At 37.9% G+C, this 19,356-nt stretch overlaps 1 protein-coding gene across 2 annotated transcripts in view; it reads right to left on the minus strand.

Moving 5' to 3' along the window:
* Positions 1–240: 240 nt before the first annotated feature.
* Positions 241–19,356, minus strand: part of RSPO2 (R-spondin 2) — a 161,946-nt gene continuing 142,830 nt past the window's right edge. For both annotated transcript variants that reach the window (XM_060287177.1, XM_030863095.2), the window contains one exon: positions 241–2,154. In XM_060287177.1, the coding sequence (XP_060143160.1) occupies positions 2,042–2,154 (113 nt within the window). In that variant the 3' untranslated portion in view covers positions 241–2,041. The remainder of the gene's footprint in view (positions 2,155–19,356) is intronic.

Below are 19,356 nucleotides of genomic sequence, written 5' to 3' on the forward strand. Positions count from 1 at the left end.
CTAGACCTCAGGTAGTGTGGCTCTAAAATCCCCACTCTTAATCACTCTGCTGCAGTGCACTTTATAGCTAAACTAGTTAGTGTCCTACATGTAGTTACAAACATAGGTTTTAAAAATTTGTCTGCTTTTTTTTAAGGACCAATATTTGGCGGTACAGTTGTTAAATATTTTTTTCCCCTAAATATATCTCTAAAGAAAAGAATATCTCCACAAGAATAATTTTGATTTTTTTTAATGCACTAAAAGGACATCCCAGAAACAGAACAGGTATTGACTTATTAACGATGAAGCACTATATAAAGAAGCCCCCTCCCCACTTAGTAAATAGGAATATAGTGTAAATAGATGTGAAAGGAGGTGAACACTTTAGGATTAAATGCAAACCCTAAAGTTGTATACAACATTCATATATGGCTTATTATCTCATAGCAATAGTATTTTCATAATGACGTATTCGACATTCATATTTATTGGTAAGATGCTTTTGACTCAAAAGTTAAACAAAAATACAGAAGAGGTAGTTTAGCAAATGCAAGGTGAGAAAAAGGCTTTACCTTTGTATTTTTCCTCAAAAATCTGCAGCCATTCCTTTTTGTTCTAATTTTCTTCTGGATCATCCAGGAAGATAGTGATGCTTTTGGAAGAAGCCGATTCAAAACCCTCTAAGAACTGATTCCCCCAAGTGGACAGTGATGTTTTTGAAACAACTGCTCTGAAAGTCACCTGGGAAGTCTGCACAGTGTTCCTCTCTGTCTTGGATAAGAAAGAAATTCTGGTTCAAAGGAGTCCTGTTAAGATCTGACCAGCAGTTGTAGGAATTATGTTTCTCCTCCAGTTCTATGCATGGTCTCATAAGATGGTAATTTCTACACTGACCTAAGAATATTGATAGATGCTCTGTCATTGCAAGTCAGGAACTGCTTTAAATGGAAACTATACATATTGAAGTTTGCAATTAAAAGTTTGAAAAATTCTCTAGTTGACCTGTGAAACTGCATGATGAGTACTACAAGTGACTGCATGTAATTCCTCATGTTTTCAGTTGTGTTTCATAAAGTCATCACATCTTAGACTCAAAGGGAGTTTTGGCTTCTGACTGCCAGAGGCCTCAAGCTTTAGCTGGGGTCAGGAGTAGGGAAGGTCTATTGATATTCAAATTCTCTGACAGGGGTCATTTGACCCTATGTACAAACTAGCTTATCCTATCCTTACAATGAGAAATAAGCCCACAAAGAAAAGAAAAGTTAAGAAGTTTCAAGGGGCAGAAAAACATTCATCAATTCGCAAAACTAGAACAGTCATTTACCAGACAATGGTTAGGAACCACTAGAAACAAAGTGACATAATATTAATCAGGTATGACTTGTTGCACAGAAGAAAGCATAAATACAGTAAATAAGAGGTTTATATGTAGCCCCAGCAGAGTATGTACACATCCAAGCTGCTGTGAAACTGAACGGGAATTCCTGCAGCGGAACCCCAGCTAAAAGCAGTCTCCGTGCACAAGAGTTGGAAGGTAACAGACGTTGGGAACCACGTGTGGTAACACTAAGCAGATATCCACATACCTTGATCCTTGAAAATGCAATATGAGAAATAAAGGTCACAAGCGAAATAGCACTTTGCCTGCCAAGCGCTGTCTTTCCATAAATATGCACAAGTCAATTAATTCTCCAGTGGGGGGTCTGCAGCCTCACACCTCCTGCCCCTCTGTGGGACCAGGGGTGGCTCTCTCTGGGGGCACAGCGAGCTGAGTCACATGCTGTACACTTACTCCTGCTGCCACTGCTGCAGGTCGCAAGCTCCCGCCTTCACAGTCTCCAGATGCAAATCAAAGCATAAATAACACAGAGACCACGCTCGTGGCTCCTCCTCTCACAACGTGACTGGGAACAGGTACTGGTCCGAGCAGCGCAAATGCAACCCACCAGTGTCCGGGAGTGGAGAGTAGCTTTGTGCACTTTTGCAAAAACAACCCCCAACCAAGAAAAAAAACCAACCAAACAAACAACAAAAAAAACACCACCCTGTGTCTTTTATTTTACTGGTTAGCTCTGTCTGTAGCTAGGAAGACGCTGTGTTGCTCCTGGGCTCTTTCTATCAGCTTCTTCTTCTTCTTGTTCTTTCTCTCCTTTGCCTTTGGCGCTCTCTTCCCTACAACAGGGGGAAGAGAAAGAAATGAAGACATGTCAGAAAAGGCTCTTTCTCTAGGAAAGAAAACACAAAACATTAAGAGTTTTATACAAAGCCCATCTGGAAAACATCACCTATGGAAAAAGCAGCCTCAAAGAGAAAATTGTTCACATTAATTTTGACGGAATAATAATAATTTACTAAATTGGATATGCTGTCTCAAACAGAGACTGATCTTCCTGTTACAGGGAACTGGCATATTTAAAAACCTCCCAGCGGCCTGATCAGTCTTGCAAATATCATTCTGCCACAAAAATTCCATTTATCCCCTCCTCCTTTTAACAACGCTACCCTTTACTAGACATCTTTACATCTTTCTACTGCTCCATATGTCAGTGGGTCAAAAGAAAATAAGCATCTATCTACAGTAAATATACCAGAAGTTTCAAACGCCCCTCTCCCTGCCCCCACGGGAGAAGAAAACGTCTAGCTTTTAACATTATTCCCTCAGTGTTCTCCAAAGGCCAATAAATGAAATGACATATGTGGAGTACTTTATTTTCTATAAAAATTCATGAGGACATCATTTTTATGTGGCTTATGGCTTCTTATACAAACCTCCTAGGCAAGTTGGTCTTATTGAGAGCAAGAAAAATGCTTATTTCTGAAGAGCTGATAGGTGTGTGTTTTACTACCAGAAAATCACACCCTGTTATCCTATTTCCCTCTTTGCCTTAGCCACTAGGAAGCACAGACCACAGCTAAATAGTTGAGGTTTTCCTCCATCAGGAGTTTTGGGATGCAGTTTTCCCTTTGCCTCTGCTGTATTTTACTTTCTCCATCTTGTGGTATGGTTTCCAGTCTTTATAAGGTCTCAGCATTTCTTTGCAAGTATGTCTACGTAGGACTGTGAGAAAAAAGAATAAGGAATATAGGCATTTGCTTTAGGTCCTTTGGGTTCTAAGCATATAGGAATCATGGGATTTTTAGAACAGAAAAGAGCTTGAAAGTTCATCTGCATTAGAAGTTTGGTGCTATACACCTTCAGGACAGGAAGGTTCTTCCTCACAGACTAGAAAGAATCCTCCCGTCAGCTCTTCTTCCTCCTCTACCTGTCCCTACTTCCAATTTATCATGTAGTTCCACAAAACTTAAGCTTTCTCTTCCTGTGAGGTATAGCTATTAGACACCACAGTCATCAGTACCACAAATAGAACATTCCGTTCTAATCCATGCTCTCCATCCTTCCTACACGTAAGAAACTCAATATTCCCAAGATCCTTTCATTACAGGGATATAGCTGGTCAGCTTTTCAATCCAGGCAATGGAGAAGTGGCTGATATAAGACATGGAAAAGAAATAGACCACAGGTTAGGAAGACAGATTTGAGCCACAGGAAACCAGAGTCACAGGAGATTAAAGGATGCCATGAGATTTTTAAGTAAGGGAGATGGTTCTCATTTCTGCTCTTTCTGATCGGAAAGGGTCTGTCTTGTTTGAGGATGGAAAAGTCTTACTCGTAAGACCCTAGATTCAATAAGTAAAACTTTGCTGAGTTCAACTTTTTATCACAAGAACAAAGATAAAAAAGAATAACTTATTTTTAATAGGACACCACAGTAAAATAATAAGAATATAAGCATGCCTCATATTAAATTATGAAGGTCCTTGAAGTTAACGTCTGGTTCTCATTAAGTTCTGGCATTATGTTATAAGGGCATTTTGCCAACTTAAAACGTAGTTAATCCTACCCAATGAAACTTTAGTCCAAGGCATCATTAGTCAAAGAAACTGTAAAGTTACAACTATTTAGTAACACTGTTTCTAATGATGAGACACACCTAATAAGGACAGAGAGATGAAATACTTAACATAAAATAGCATATTTAAAAAGAAGTTTCACTTATAAAGTTTTATGAGGAAGGTTTTCTTAGTTCTATATTTTCTCTCAAAAAACAACCAAAAAATCCTTAGTTAAAAAAAATCATTGCTGACTACCATGTAAAAATTCAGTTTGTGTTTCATTTATTTAAAGGCTGGAGTTTCTTCTAGAAACAAAATAAAATTAAATGAAAAAATAATGCAAACATTCCTAGATTTTAAAATGTGTTTTGTTAAGATAAAAATATACTGAATATAATTTAAAGAAAACCTTTCCCAATCACCATTTCAATTCTTTGTATAAATTATGTAGTTGAATGTTAGATGTGTACTCCTTCACTAACAGCAAATCTATGCTGTGACTGCAAACTCTCATTTTCAAAGAAGGTTAATTTCATGTCATTTACCTAATATCAACATATTATTCTGATGTAATTGTCAATATCAAGTAGTTTTTGTGTTTGCTAGCTGATAGAACATTGTGTAATAGAAGTTCCTCAATATTTGCATAAAGCAGTTCATACTGGGACAAAAAATTCAGAAATGCTTCTGAAAACTTATTTTATAGATTATATGATTATCCCATTGGCGATAAGTTTTAAGGTACTGGTTCCAACTAGAGATGTTTCGGGAGACCTTATTACAACCCTAAAATTTTTCCTCAGATGTCTCTTTTAAATGACATCTCTGTGCTATTTGTTCACTGCTTGGTTTTGTTTTTGGTCAGCCACGTGTCACGTAGGATATATTTGCAAATACCAAAGGCTTAAGACGATTAGCCAAGACTTGACCATGGATAGTTCTAAATTACCTGAAAATATTTTGTGGTCCATAGTAGGTTGTTTGGACTTTAAGCCAACTCAAAGTAGTAAAATATTAAAACATAACCTAACATAGAGTATGAAAAGGGTCTTGCACACATTTTCTTCTGAACTCTACTAAGATTTTCAAATATAAGGAATTGGTAAGATTAAGGCTAACAGAAATATATATCCCTATTCTTATCTATATATTTGAAAATAAGTTATATTGGACCTACAAGTGTGCTAATTTGTTTCCACTTAACTTCTTTACATCTGTGACTATGAACTTAGACTCAGAGAATGACTTGTGTAGTTTCAGATTGTTCCACATTATCAAGTACATTCACCCTGAGCATTTAAGGGCAAATATGATGCCAGTCACCCAAAGAGTAATTCAACCCATGGACTTAACTTTCTTACTTCTCAGTTCACAAGAGAAGACTCGGCAAATATACTGCCCAGGATGAGCAGAAAAGGTTTGAGTTTTATGAGGAGATCGTCAGCCTTCAGCTATGTCCAACTCCAATGAAAAATTCTTCATATCATTGTCCTGAGTACTTGAAGAATGCAGTGGCCTTAAATTACTATTGGGGGAATCTCTTCAAGATCAGGCAGAATCTGATCTACAGAGCAAATCTTTACAGCACTGTTATATGAATGCAAGAAGATGACTGGCCCAGATATAACAGTTTTTAAGGAAAACAATGTGGTTTAATAGAGAAAGGTCCTCTCTGAGAGGAAGGAAACCTGGCAGGTAGGCAGTCTTGTAACTGAGATGTCTGGTAATACATTGTGGTTGTGACTCTCAGTTTCTACATTTATAGGATGAAGATGCTACAATTATCTTTCACTGGAAAGTCATGAGGCATCGTGTGAAAAAGTTGTGTTCCTAGGATGAAAAGGTATGTAAACCATCACTAGCGAGACAAGGTTATTATCAAAATGAACAAAGTTAGAAAGATGCTATCAAAGCCACACTCTAACCAACATAATGACATTGACTTGCACACATGTGGAAATGGTCCAACAGCATAACCTATCAACTCTTCTACAGGAAAAGGTGAACAGTCCCTTATGGAAATACTTGTAACATCCAGCCGTAGACTGCTGCTCTTAGAATCAGGAATAGGACAGATTATTTTGAACCAAGATATCAGGCAGACTTACAAATTACATGAAGCTGTGAAAATACTGACGCCACTGCCAGTCAGACATGAATTTCATTCTTTCATAAGCTCCCCAATTCAAGGAAGGTCTTCAAATGATTTTTCCTCTCACTAGATTTAGGTAAGAGTCTTTTTATCATCGGAGCAATGGTTATTGTACGTACATCAGTAAGGTACAAAGGCTGTCTAGGTTTTGCATTATGATTACTAAGTGCTTTGAGAAAGACTTCCTAATGGTAAATACAATGAAAGAAAATTGAAGAATAAACTCAGTAGCTGTGACTGTGGAAAAAGATAAAAGCTTCTCTCTCTATATACATACACAAACACATACACACACAACTGAGCAAAGTAAGCTACACCATGCAAATGTAATTAACTATAGTTACCATTGTTACAGCCACAACTATGATGACAAGGCTAATCACCTGAAACGAGTACCAATTTTTACTAAATTTTAATGGTAAGTCTGTGATGCTGACTTGAAACCTGGGCTTCACTGTATTTATGAAATTCACCATGGAGACTTGGGAATCACCTCCAGTCATCCTTCAAAGCAGCTAAAACTGAGGACAAGAAGCCTGTAACTACTAACTCGATGAATCTTGTCATACTTCAGAGGATGTGCTGGAGGTGAAACATAAGGTTGCTTCCACATCTAAAGCCACAAGGACTGAGATGTAGACAATAAATAGTAACTGGGTTATTTCTTTTTCTCGTATGAGCAACTTTAGTTTGCCCAAGAATGAGTAGCAATAGAGATTTATTTATTTAAGAGTGATTGATAATTCTCTGGAAAAATGCCAGCTGATTCCTAAAATACTTTAAAAGCTCAAAAAAGAGACAAAAGACCTAAATACAATTCATAAAGGAAATAAAATAGCTAATAAATATATTTAAAGAATCAAATCTCATAATTAAAACCTCCAACTAAGATGAGTTGCCACTGCAAAGATTCTTAAAAGTAAAAATATGTAAAAAGCTAGTGAGAAAATGGTAAGACAGCATCAGGATGCATTATGAGAATATAAAATTGATACAGTCTTTTTGAAAAGCCATCTGGCAATGTATACAAAAGCATTAAAAATATTCCTAACTTTTGACTCAGATTTAGGAATCTATCCTAGGAAAATAACCTAACGTTGAACAGAGATTTCTGCATAGAGATATTTACTATAATTCTGGAACAATTGTAAATTACCTAAATGTCCGACTACAATTTTTTATGACCTCTTGTTATGATTACAGAAATCATAAAGTTTCTTTTCAGCTATGAATTGAAGTATTTTGTATTTTAAGGCCATGACAGTTAAATTTATTCCCAAGAGTACTACTGTTACTTGTCCCTAAAACTTGTCATAAATGGGTGTAAGGAAAAGCCTGTAATTCAAAAGCATTCCTACTGTGGGGGTAAGCAGGTTCCTTAGTGGAGGGATCAATCACAATTGCATCTAACACATGAAAGTTTAAGAACTACTAACCTAAATATTTTAGACATTAAGAATGGATGTTGGCTCACAAAGCTTCTTGTATCTAGAAAGGTGTCCAAGTAGGCAAATGTGATGAGCATGACTGGGACCTACCCCTCTATATTCTACATCGTCCAAGATAAAAATCTCTCCACTGTTCATAATGGTTCAGAACAACATATTGATGGTTATTTATTTACATCAGCTAGAGAGTCAGAGACTGAGCTAGAACGAGTAAAGCCAATGAACCTATTTGGCTCCTTTACAGTACAGAGTTCCTTAATTGGCATTTTAAGTAACATCTATCTGGTTTTTCAAAAATACACTCTACTAAAAACATTTCACAGAGAGAGATCGTTGTCTTTTTAAAGGATTGGTAAATTGTTCAATAGTTGTTTGATGACTGTGATCAAATTTTCTTTGAGAAAAAAATAATCTAGAGACAAACCAATAAATGTCATAGTGTTGAAAAATAACAAGCCATCTACTAAGGAAACTTTACTGGACATCTTGAATTTCAAGTCATAACTTGAAACTTCCAAGTGGTCACTTAGTCATTTCATCTTTATAAAAAAAAAAGAGCATGTGCTTTCAAAATCTATACACAATCTGGAGATAGCTTACCAGTTGGCTTGTTCATCTTACAAGGCTATTGGTGGAGAGTGACAACTGACAAAATGGGCTTCTCTAAACATACAAACATGAAAGTCATTCAGAATTCAGAATACTTACTACCTATGCAGATTTATACTAATTTGTAAGCTGTGATTCAATAAGCCGATTCTGACTGTGTGTTACTGTTCTTTTATCTGTAAAATTTTACCATATTTTTTGTTGCAAAAAGAAGAGTACAAAATGGCTTCCTTTCTCTTCGAGGCCTCTACTCAAAGACATTTTAGTAGGCATGAGGTCTGTTGCCTATTTTGCTGAAAGGAAGTCCCATTTGGTTTAAAAAATCTTGTTGCATTGTTCAACTTGATGAAAATGGAAGAGAAAAGCTAATCCTGAGGATGACCTGAACCTTTATGAATTAAATGTATCACCACTAAGATTTCTTGCACATGGTGTTTCAAAATTTCCTCATTGTATAGCTCTGGAGAAAATTATTGTTCTTCGGGTCTAAGATACAACTTCTATTACCAAGCCCTTACCAACCCATTTGAAGCAGTAGAGACTACAGAAAAGTAACCTAAATAATATCTAGGTTTGTTCCACACAACATTGATCACTCCAGTTGATTTGTTTAACTTAAGTTCTTAGAAATCTGGTACCTCAAACAGGAAAGAAAAAAAAATCAGTTTAGACAAGATTCCATGGAGTTTAAGATAGGTGAGAATAAACAAAAAGAGGTGGTTTCACAAATGTCTCGAGTTCTTTTCATGACTACTTTAGGTTCACCGTCAAGGACAAAGAGTTTCAGAGTAGTGAAAACTAAAATCATCCTGTCGAAAATTTCATTTGTGTGAAAAAAATAAATATATAACTCTACCACAAGGGGGCAATAATTCACTTTTACTGTAAGAGTATCTCTGGTTAAAAATATATATATATACAGGGGAGCTTTTAGGCTCTAACTTCTTAAATACTTTCTTCTAACCCCAAGTGAAGGTCGCCTTTTTTTCTTTTTAGCCAATGGTAAGCTCTGTGGTGGACTAAGAATAGGTAGCAAGATCCAAATGCTGCACGAGGAAAAATGTAATTACATCTCTATTAAAAAGATGTTTGAAGGTAAAGGAGGCTAAGAGAAAAGAAAATAAAGATGAAATCTGCTATTCAAACAGTGATTTAGGGGAAAAAAAGCATTATTCACAAACCCAGGTTCCCATTTTCTTACGGGGAAAGTTAACATAAACTACCTGCAAAGAACAGGTCCTTTTCTCTTAGGTCTCTTATCTATGAGAATAGAGTTGTAGGGCTTCCCTGGTGGCGCAGTGGTTGAGAGTCCGCCTACCGATGCAGGGGACACGGGTTCGTGCCCCTGTCCAGGAAGATCCCACATGCCGCGGAGCGGCTGGGCCCGTGAGCCATGGCCGCTGAGCCTGTGCTCCGCAACAGGAGAGGCCACAACAGTGACAGGCCCACACACCGCAGAAGAAAAAAAAAAAAAAGAATAGAGTTGTAAATCTAAGAATGATCGTCATTATCTTCTGGTGCAGGGAGTGCACAGAGATTTAACATCAAGTACAAAAGCTGATTGTTAGGTGGTGACTCCTGAGCAAGGCTTCTGATCACGTTGGCTTCCCAGCCTCAGGCAGTGGACCATGTTGGGGAGGGTGGAGAGACAGCAAGTATACCCGACATTACTACCCTCTGCTCTAGTCCAGCTCTGCTAAATGCTTTAGAAATAAAGCAAGCCAGGCACAGAGAAATCCGAGTGACCTATCCAAGTTCCTACAGCTAATTAGCAGCAGAGCTGGACTTGCAGCCAGGTCTCAATATTTCTCTCTTATATAATTTTACAGCTTTAAAAGTCCCTGGGGCTTCCCTGGTGGCACAGTGGTTGAGAGTCCGCCTGCCGATGCAGGGGACATAGGTTCGTGCCCCGGTCCAGGAAGATCCCACATGCCGCGGAGCGGCTGGGCCCGTGAGCCATGGCCGCTGAGCCTGTGCTCCGCAACGGGAAAGGCCACAACAGTGAGAGGCCCGCGTATGGCAAAAGGAAAAAAAACAAAACCAAAAAGAAACAAAAATAAAAGTCCCTGGATAAGAACACAGCAATAGAGTTATTTTTCAAGAAAGACAGAAGAGTATTAGAAGACGGCTAATATTACTCTGACAGAGTTCTATGAGAAAAACCCATGGCCTCATCATAACTGAAAACCCATTATGAACTGTTAATACGGCATACATGACAACTTATCTGTAACTTAGAGACTTTCTGTAAATATACACTGCATTGATTCACTGCTTATTCTTTTCCTTACCTTTTATCAAGATGCAATCTATAAAATTTCGTGGTGGGGTAAGTGGATTGGTGGACATTCCTGCTATGGACCATGCACTGTAAGTGCTTCAGACACATTCTCATGTAATTGAACATCATCAAAAAATTTAAGCAAACGGTTCTGCTAGAATGTCATGCAGCTATGCACCCTGAATGTACTCAAAATAAATAAAATTTGCAGAAAACAATCAGGCTCATTTGCCACTCTTAAATTAAGTCAGAAAAAAAATCAGGTTTTGCAGAGAAAATGATACTGATTTCATTTGATTAGGAGTGATGGGATAACCAGAGAAGAATTCCAAGTTGCTCCGAAGCTGACTTCATACTATAATGGAAGGTACCTTTTAAGATAACTCCATTTGAATAAGATGATTTAATCCCTTCATCTTGGGCTTCAATCGATAACCATTAACTAAATGAAAAAAAAAAAGTCCAAGAAATGAAATGTAGGACTATCATCATACGGCAAGCATTTATTTAATTTGGATTCAACACAATTTGGAACTTGAAGACATACTTACAAGCAATAAGAACGTAAATAATGGTTTCTACATGGTAGCTACGTCAGAGCGTCGGTTATCAGTCCAGCCTATGGCTTACCTAAGTGGCAGGCCTTACATGAGGATAGTCAACACAGGGTGACATGAGGGGATACATGTTCCAGCCTCCATAACTGCATCCCCTCCTCTGTGCCCCTGTAGCACTTTGAACCTCCCTAACTAAAAAATTTACCACCTTTTATTGCAATTTTATGTGTGCTTATATTTCATGGCTACTAGTTTGTGAATAATTACAAATAGCTACAATGTAATGCCAATATGTGCCACAGAGTACTGGTTAGAGGCTTCCTAAAAATTAAGTTACAGATATTCACTCAAATTTATCTCAATTAATATGGTGAGCTAGAGCAAAGATGTCTGGGCTAGATCTGAACGCTGAATGTGGTCAGGAACCAAAACCATAGGGTCTTTGTCATCCATCATCAAGCGAACTCTCTTGTTCTTCCTGGACCCTACATGGCTTCTGCTCTCAACTCCAGCTTACACATGGTTTATGAAGGCAGCCCTGGCCCTGAATAAACCCATGCCCTTCCAGCTTACCGCCCTCTTATAACGGCCTCAGTCTCTTTTGCCTTAATTGCATATTCCCAAGAGAAGAACTCAACATGCCTTACTCCCCCTCAGTTAAACTACAGAGTCATGGATGCCTGGCCAGTCCATGGATAGGTCACTCCCAGGTCTAGCCTGGAGGGGTGGGTGATTCACATGACACTGGACTAGGCAGGCATCCAGGATACATGGTTAAGAACATGGGTTTGGGGGTCAGACAGTCATAGATTCAAAGCAGAGCTCTGCCTCTCAGAAGCTAGTGATCTTGGATCAGTTACTTTTTCTAAGGCTTAGTTTTCTTATTTCTGAATGAATAATATCAATGGTACCCACCTCAGCATTGCTGTAAAGGATAAAGAAAATGTGTGTCAAGTTGCAGATACTATACCTGGCACGTACATGCTAAATCAATTCTAGCACCAGATGAGGTGCCTCGTGTGTATTATTTCTAATCCTTATGACAGCCCGCAAGGTAAGCATTATTTTCACTTTGCCGATGAGGAAATAGGTTTAGAGAAGTTAAGTAAACAGCTCAGGATCACATAGCTCGGCAGTGATTCAAACCAACATCTGGCAGATTCTAAAACCTGTACTCTTTCCACTATACTCTTTGGATCCCTTGTGCCCAGCAAAACTTCTTTGATCTCATAATCATTTAAATGGCTGCTGAGCAAACAAATTAATCAGTACATACTAGGCTGGAGGCATCAAGATCCCCACCCAGTCCCCCAGCACATCAGGGTGCTCTTGGGCCATATTAGCTCCCCATTGGGACTGGCCTACAACCTCTATTTCTCATATTAATTATTCCTTGGGTTAAAGGCGTTCAAAGCCTCAGTTTCCTGGGGTCAAGCAACACATTTAGCGCAACTCAGTGTCAACAGTGCGCCCGTGGTAAAACTCAAGGGGAGATGACACGGGATGTTTCTTTTTCAGCTGAGAGTTGGAAGAAGTTTAGACCTGTGGTTCCAAAAGCTCGTTTATGGGCCAGAGATAGTATAATCCTCCAGGGAGTTTTCTTTCTTTTTTTAAATATAGGTTTCCTAGCCATACACTGACTCCTGAATGAAACCTTCAGGAGGGAAAATCCAGAATTTTTTTGCTAAGCTTCAGACATGATTCAGTGCAAAGTTAAGATACATGCAAGTCGAGAGCATAACGCTGTGCTGAAAAGGGTGTGGGCAGGAGAGAGAAAGGACTTTGGAACAGGATAAAGAAAGGAGTGCCAGGCATCCCTTCAAAATGAATGGCTTCCTCCTTCCCGACTGAGCTGACAGGTAGCTTCCGAACTGTGCAACGAAGCAAGCGTCTTTGTGCCCAGACTCCCTTCCCTAGGTTCTCTTTGTGGTGATGCCCCGAGAAAGCAGCAGAGATCAAGCTGCCTGTGTTGAGAGGAATGTACACATGAAGAAAGGGTCCCTTATCTTTTTGTTCAAGCTAAGTCACTCATGTTGTAGGTCACTCATGTTACAGCAGATTCATTTCTCCTGTGGTTATATTCCACAAACTTGCTTTACTCTAAAGAATCTCTCAATTCACTCAACAGATTCTGGTTTGAAAGACAATCTACTTGGTTTGCAGAAATTCTAAGGAGTTGGACAGAAAAAAAAGAAAACAAGACTATGGTTGAAAACAATTAAAATTATCATCAAATTTGGAGCTTCTGCCTTTTACTAGGATACAGATCTGGCACTTCAAAAATTGGAAAAACAAACAAAAAAGGACCCCTTAGACCAGGTGACGCAAATACCAGAGGTATTAAAATGTTATTGGTTGGGCTTCCCTGGTGGCGCAGTGGTTGAGAGTCCGCCTGCTGATGCAGGGGATGCGGGTTCGTGCCCCGGTCCGGGAAGATCCCACATGCCACGGAGTGGCTGGGCCCATGAGCCATGGCCGCTGAGCCTGCGCGTCCGGAGCCTGTGCTCCGCAACGGGAGAGGCCACAACAGTGAGAGGCCCGCGTACCGCAAAATAAATAAATAAATAAAATAAAATGTTATTGGTTGTATCCCAGAAAGAAGGAAGCATATTACAAGTCTTTTTCCTTCTTTCAGAAAGATGCTAACTATGAGTTTCCTCCATGTTATTAAATCATCATCATCTTCATGCTGCTGCTGTTAGCTGTGAGCCAGGCACTAAGTGTTTTACATATGTCAACTCATTTCATACTAAAAATATTCCTATGAAATAGATACTCTCTTCGATACCACTTTGCAGAAGAAGAACCAGCAGGTCAGAGAGGTAAGGTGACCTAAGATGGCACAGCCAGTAAGTGGTAGAGTTTGGATTTGAACGCAGTCTCGTCCCAAAGCTTACACTCTTATCCATTATGCTATACTTTCTCTCATCACCTTTGTGGTATAATAAATGTGATCTCCTTAGAGGGAGAAGAGGAGGAAGGAGTCAGTGTTACACTCTTCCCTTTAATCATAAACTCCCACAAACCCTATGAATAGGTCTTCAGTCAAAGGGTTGAACCACTAAATTCATAAAATGGAGGCTGGGACCATCATTGGTTTGTTACAAGACCAAGATGATCAAGGGCATATTTTCTTTGTTATTCTTGCAGAACAAGGAAAATAAACAAATATTTGCCAAAATAAATAGTCTCCATCTATAAGTAAAGACCAGACAAATGTTTTGGTCACTGTAGAATCTCTGTCAACCACCCAAATAGCAGCAATGGATTTCAATTAGAGGAAACATATTTTACAAGGTACTCTAAATAACATGTTCAACACACCTAATGATTATTAGAGACATCACATCTCTAAGGTTTCAAAGAGTCTGCAACCTTTGCTGGGTTTTCTTGAATCCTAATATCTTGGTGATTGCCAGATATTAAAAGAGCAGAATATAGCTAATAATTATTTTTTTCACAAACATCCTACTGTTTAATAAAATGAGTTTACTTCCCCCCAACTGGAAATGGTATTTCACTCTCCAGAAAAAGTACATAGACTGTTAAACATATAATATAAACTGAAATCAAAAGAAAGTGCTAAACATCCATACACACACAGACACTCATTTACATAATAAGCATCTGTAGTATTTCCCAAGCATTGCTCATGGTCATGTTTATATCACTATGTCCTAATCAGTTTTATTTGACTTAGGTGTTAAAGAAAAAGGAGAAATGAAAAGCTTACATATAACATGAAAAAATTTTAAATGTAATGGAAATTATTTAAAATAAATCATCACTGAATCAGATATCCAAGAGGAGTCTTGCATTCCAAACTACTGTAATTTCAGTAAAGACATCACCTGGAATTTGATAAGAAAAACTACATAAAAAATATCAGTGAGCTATTACTATGTTATAGAATACATACTCTCACAGTCTGAGCAGGGCAGGTTCCAGGACCTGAGCTGAAACTTGACCTAAAAGCATCAAAATGAAAATGGTTATTTTAAAAAGGACTTTGAGGAAAGACTACAGAGAATGCTTTGCCGAGAAACAAAAAAGATGTCAATGCTCACAGGATATGTGAAAGATTATCTTCTAAAATAGAACTTTTTTCTACTTTTCACTATGTTGCTAATCAAAAATACATAAAATTATAGCTACAAAGCTATAATACAACCATAATAATTTCTTTATCTATTAGGGAAGTTAAAGACCGAGTTACTGAGAACAGATATGAAAAGCTTTTCTGCTGTAGCATTTTTCAAAAATTAGGTAACCATTTTTCTGACAACGGCTTAATTAGAACACAGTTGGAAAACAAGGAATGAATTAAGAAACTTCTGGAAATCGCTTCCAATCAGTTTGATTCTAATACAAAACAGAAAAAAAATGTATGGGTGATAAATATAAGATTTATACTTTGATACTTTTTTGAAGGAATAAATATTTTTAAACTGCCTTAAATTAATGTGTTTCCAAGTCTTCTTATAGAAAAATTTAAAATTCCACCAAATAATGCCATTTAAATATATTGTTAAAAGCTAAATTGGTTCTAACATAAATCAAGTCTTTTTTTGAAAGAGAACTGCAGATATATTTTAATGACTATTTAAACTTAAATTCTGGGTCATTAAAAGTTTCAGTAGCAATGAGGTAGGCTATTCAAAACTACTGGAGACAGTTTCTCTGAGGTGTGTGTGTATTCATCAATGCATGTGTATCCAAAATATATCCGCCTCCATAGACTATCTGGGCACATTAGTTGAGAGAACAGCTTACTTTCATGTAAATATATGTGTGTTTATCTTACAGCATAAAATTATATTCTTTAGGATTACGACCAACAAATTACAAGTTTCTTTTAAGATAAGTCTAAAAAAAATCTCGGGAATTTTTAATTTTTAATTTTAATTTTAATTATAAACTCAAAAGGAGTAGCAAAATTGCTCCAGTAAAAGTTTATGGTTTGGAGTCATCACTAATCAATGCTTTTTTTCCGGCTCTGACAGAACATTTTGCACTGAAGAGCAGAGTTTCTTTAAGCATCCAGTTTTTATGCCATAAAATACAGGAAAATGATTCCTATTAACTAAGAGCAGAGCATGACTTAAGATCTCTCCTCCAGTTCCTGTATTTATAAATAAAATATGGAAACAACCAAAAATCTGGACAAGAGGAAGTTGTGTGGTGAGAGGAAAGAAGGGAGAGAGGAAGGAATGAAAAGGAGGGAGACATAAATGATTATTATGGCTACCACTCAACTCAAATACAAATTGGTCTAGGGGACCATTTTAGAAATATTTCCTCATTTAGAAATCAATCACTGATGTCACCCAAATGACAAGGAAACATTTTCATCATGATAGGATATGATTTTTGAAGGCTTACTATACTACTACTAGTTAGAGCTTATAAGCTGGTATAAAGCTGGTATAAAGATTGCTTTGTCATAGGTCCTATCCTAAGGATTTCCATTACAAAAACACCAATGAGACTGAATCATAAAGAGGTTCTAAACACATGATCCTTTGGGGAAGTTGGCATGGGAGATGTTACAAAAACAAAATGGCAACATTTGGGTCATATGCCATTTTGTTCTAAGTATTAAAGAAATACTTAAAAGGTAAAAAGGCAGTATGATGACTACAGTTTACTAATACTGTAGTACATACTGGAAATTTGCTAAGAGTAGATTTCAGGTGCTCTCATCCAACACACAAAAAGTAGCTATGTGAGAAGACATGTTAATTAGCTAAACTGCAGTAATCATTATGTAGATGTATATCAAATCATCATGTTGTACACGTGAAGTATATACAATTCTTATTTAAAAATGAAAAGAAAAGAAAATGGGCATTTGATTTGGTCATTAGGATGTCATCAGTGACCTTTAAGGCAGGAGTTCAGTGATGCTGAATGCAGAGACCAGCCGGGCTGGAGTAAGTCAGAGGGAAGATGAGAGTGAAGGCTCCACTACACAGCACTGTTCTGAGAGAGACAGGAGAGGCGAGCAAGGGGTTCTTCAGGATGGGGGAATCTGAGGTTATTGAAGGCTGAGGAACAGAAGCAAACAGAGGGTAGAAATGGTTTCTTCTATGGCTACAGTGTGCCTGGCCACATTCACATTATCAAAGAGATAAAGAAAAAAGCAAAGATAAGGGATTCTCTCCAGGCAAAACTGTATTAGCGACTTAACTGGTAATATTAGATTTGAGCAATCGAAACTAATTCCTGTGTAAATCGCTCTGTCTATGGAGTGCATGGAAATCCAGAGGCCACGGACATGTTTAATAACCTTCCTTGATTCCTAATTCCTTCCTCATACTGTCATTCCTAGGTCTCTTTACAAGAGAAAGCCAAAAAATTAATGGTCTTTCCAGCAGGAAAGAATTGAATAAATGTATTCTCTGTGCCAAACTGTGATAATAAAAAGTAAATAAATAAAGTTAAAGGAAAAAAAAAGTAATATTTGAGCATAAATCCTTTTCCAAATTCATTCCACATAACTCCACAAGTTGCACATTATGTAAGTTGAGTACACTGATGAAATACTGTGGCTTTCCCACTGAGTAATAAATATTCCCTAATGCCAGCAAAATTTTATTTTATAGGTAGAAATTAGATCAGTTCCCATTAAGGGTTATCTTAACGCATAATGTTATGCAGGCAAAGAGTTTTTTCCCTAAGTGCTACTCCATGGGAATTTTATATACTATCAACTACGATTGGTATGTACCTATATATGTATACATTCAAAATAAGTGCACAAATTAAAATATGAAGTAGATGAAAAAAATAATGAAGTATTTACATATATGTCTGGTTTAAGTGTAAAGTAATACAACTCTTCTGAAAGGAGCTTTTCCCCTATGTTTTCTTCTAGGAATTTTACGGTCGCAAGTCCTACATTTCAGTCTTTAATCCATTTTCAGTTAATTTTTGGTGATGTAAGATAAGGGTTCAAATTCATGCTTTTGCATGTGGATATTTAGTTTTCCTAAAGCCATTTATTGAAGAGACAATCCTTTCCCCATTGAGTATTCTTAGCTTCCTTGTCAAATATTAGTTGACCAGATATGTGTGTGTTTATTTCTGGGCTTTTCTATTCTGTTCCATTGATCTGTGTGTCTGCTCTTATGCCAATACCATACTGTTCTGATTGCTATAGCTTTGTAATATAGTTTGAAATCAGGAAGTGTGATGCCTCCAGCTTTGTTCTTTCTCAAGAATTGCTTTGGTTATTTGGGGTCTTCTGTGGTTCCATATGAAAATTAGGATTGTTTTTCTATTTCTGTGAAAGATACTATTGGAATTTTTATAAAGATTACTCTGAATCCATAGATGGCTTTGGGTAGTATGAACATTTTAACAATATTAACTCTTCCAATCTCTGAACATGGGCTATCTTTCCATTTATTTGTGTCTTCTTCAATTTCTTTCATTAATATCTTGTATAGAACATTCACTTCCACAGTTAAATTTATTTCTAAAATTTTTTTTTACTGTTTTTAATGCTATTATAAATGGGATTATTTTATTTCTTTTTTCCAGTAGGTCATTGTTAGTGTACAGAAATGCAACTGATGTTTTGTATGTTGATTTTGTATCCTGAAACTTTACTAAATTTGTTTATAAGGTATAACAATTTTTTGGTGGAGTTTTAAATTTTTTCTGGGAACAAGATCATACCATCAGCAAACAGCCTATTTTACTTCTTCCCTTCCAATTTGGATGCCTTTTATTTCTTTTCCTTGCCTAATTGCTCTGGCTAGGAATTCCAGTAATATGTTGAACGGTAAGAGTAGGCACCCTCTCAACTGCATGGTCTTTGGTGAATGCTGCAGGGGGAAGGATGTCTTCAGAGGCCACAAGGGCTTTTGGGGTTTTCACTGGTGACTCCCAGTTCAGACGTTAGGCACCAAGGCAGGCAGCAGTAGTGGCTGGAGCCAGTGGTGTGCACACACTCAGGTTTAGGAAGCCAGCTGCAGGTAGCTGTGTAGTGGCAGGGGCCAGTTGCAAACACACACACACTGGTGGGAAGCAGGGCAAGCAGTAAGGGCTAAGGCCAACTGCAGTGCACTGGAAGCTGTGAGGGTGCTGGCTTCTGGTTCTGATCTCTGGTGCCAGCAGTGAAGCCTGGCATCAGGAGTCAGGCTGGTAGCATGTGGTATATAGCTGGAGCAGCTAGCTGCAGGTGAGCACAGTGGTACAGGGCTGTGATAGGAGACAGGGCTAGATCCAGACCCACAAGCAGCTGTGGGGGCCCTGGCTGTCAACATTCCCTCCTGTGGCTGTGTAGTCTCTCCAGTGATGGAGGTTGGGCCAGAGGCATGCAGCTGTGGCTTGCTGCAGATGAGCCCAGTGGTGCAGGCCAGTGACAGAAGACAAGGCCAGATCCAGGACCACAAGCAGCTGTGGAGGCCTTGGGTATCAGCATGC

This window comes from Globicephala melas, chromosome 17, assembly GCF_963455315.2.
Source record: "Globicephala melas chromosome 17, mGloMel1.2, whole genome shotgun sequence".
Classification (NCBI taxonomy): domain Eukaryota; kingdom Metazoa; phylum Chordata; class Mammalia; order Artiodactyla; family Delphinidae; genus Globicephala; species Globicephala melas.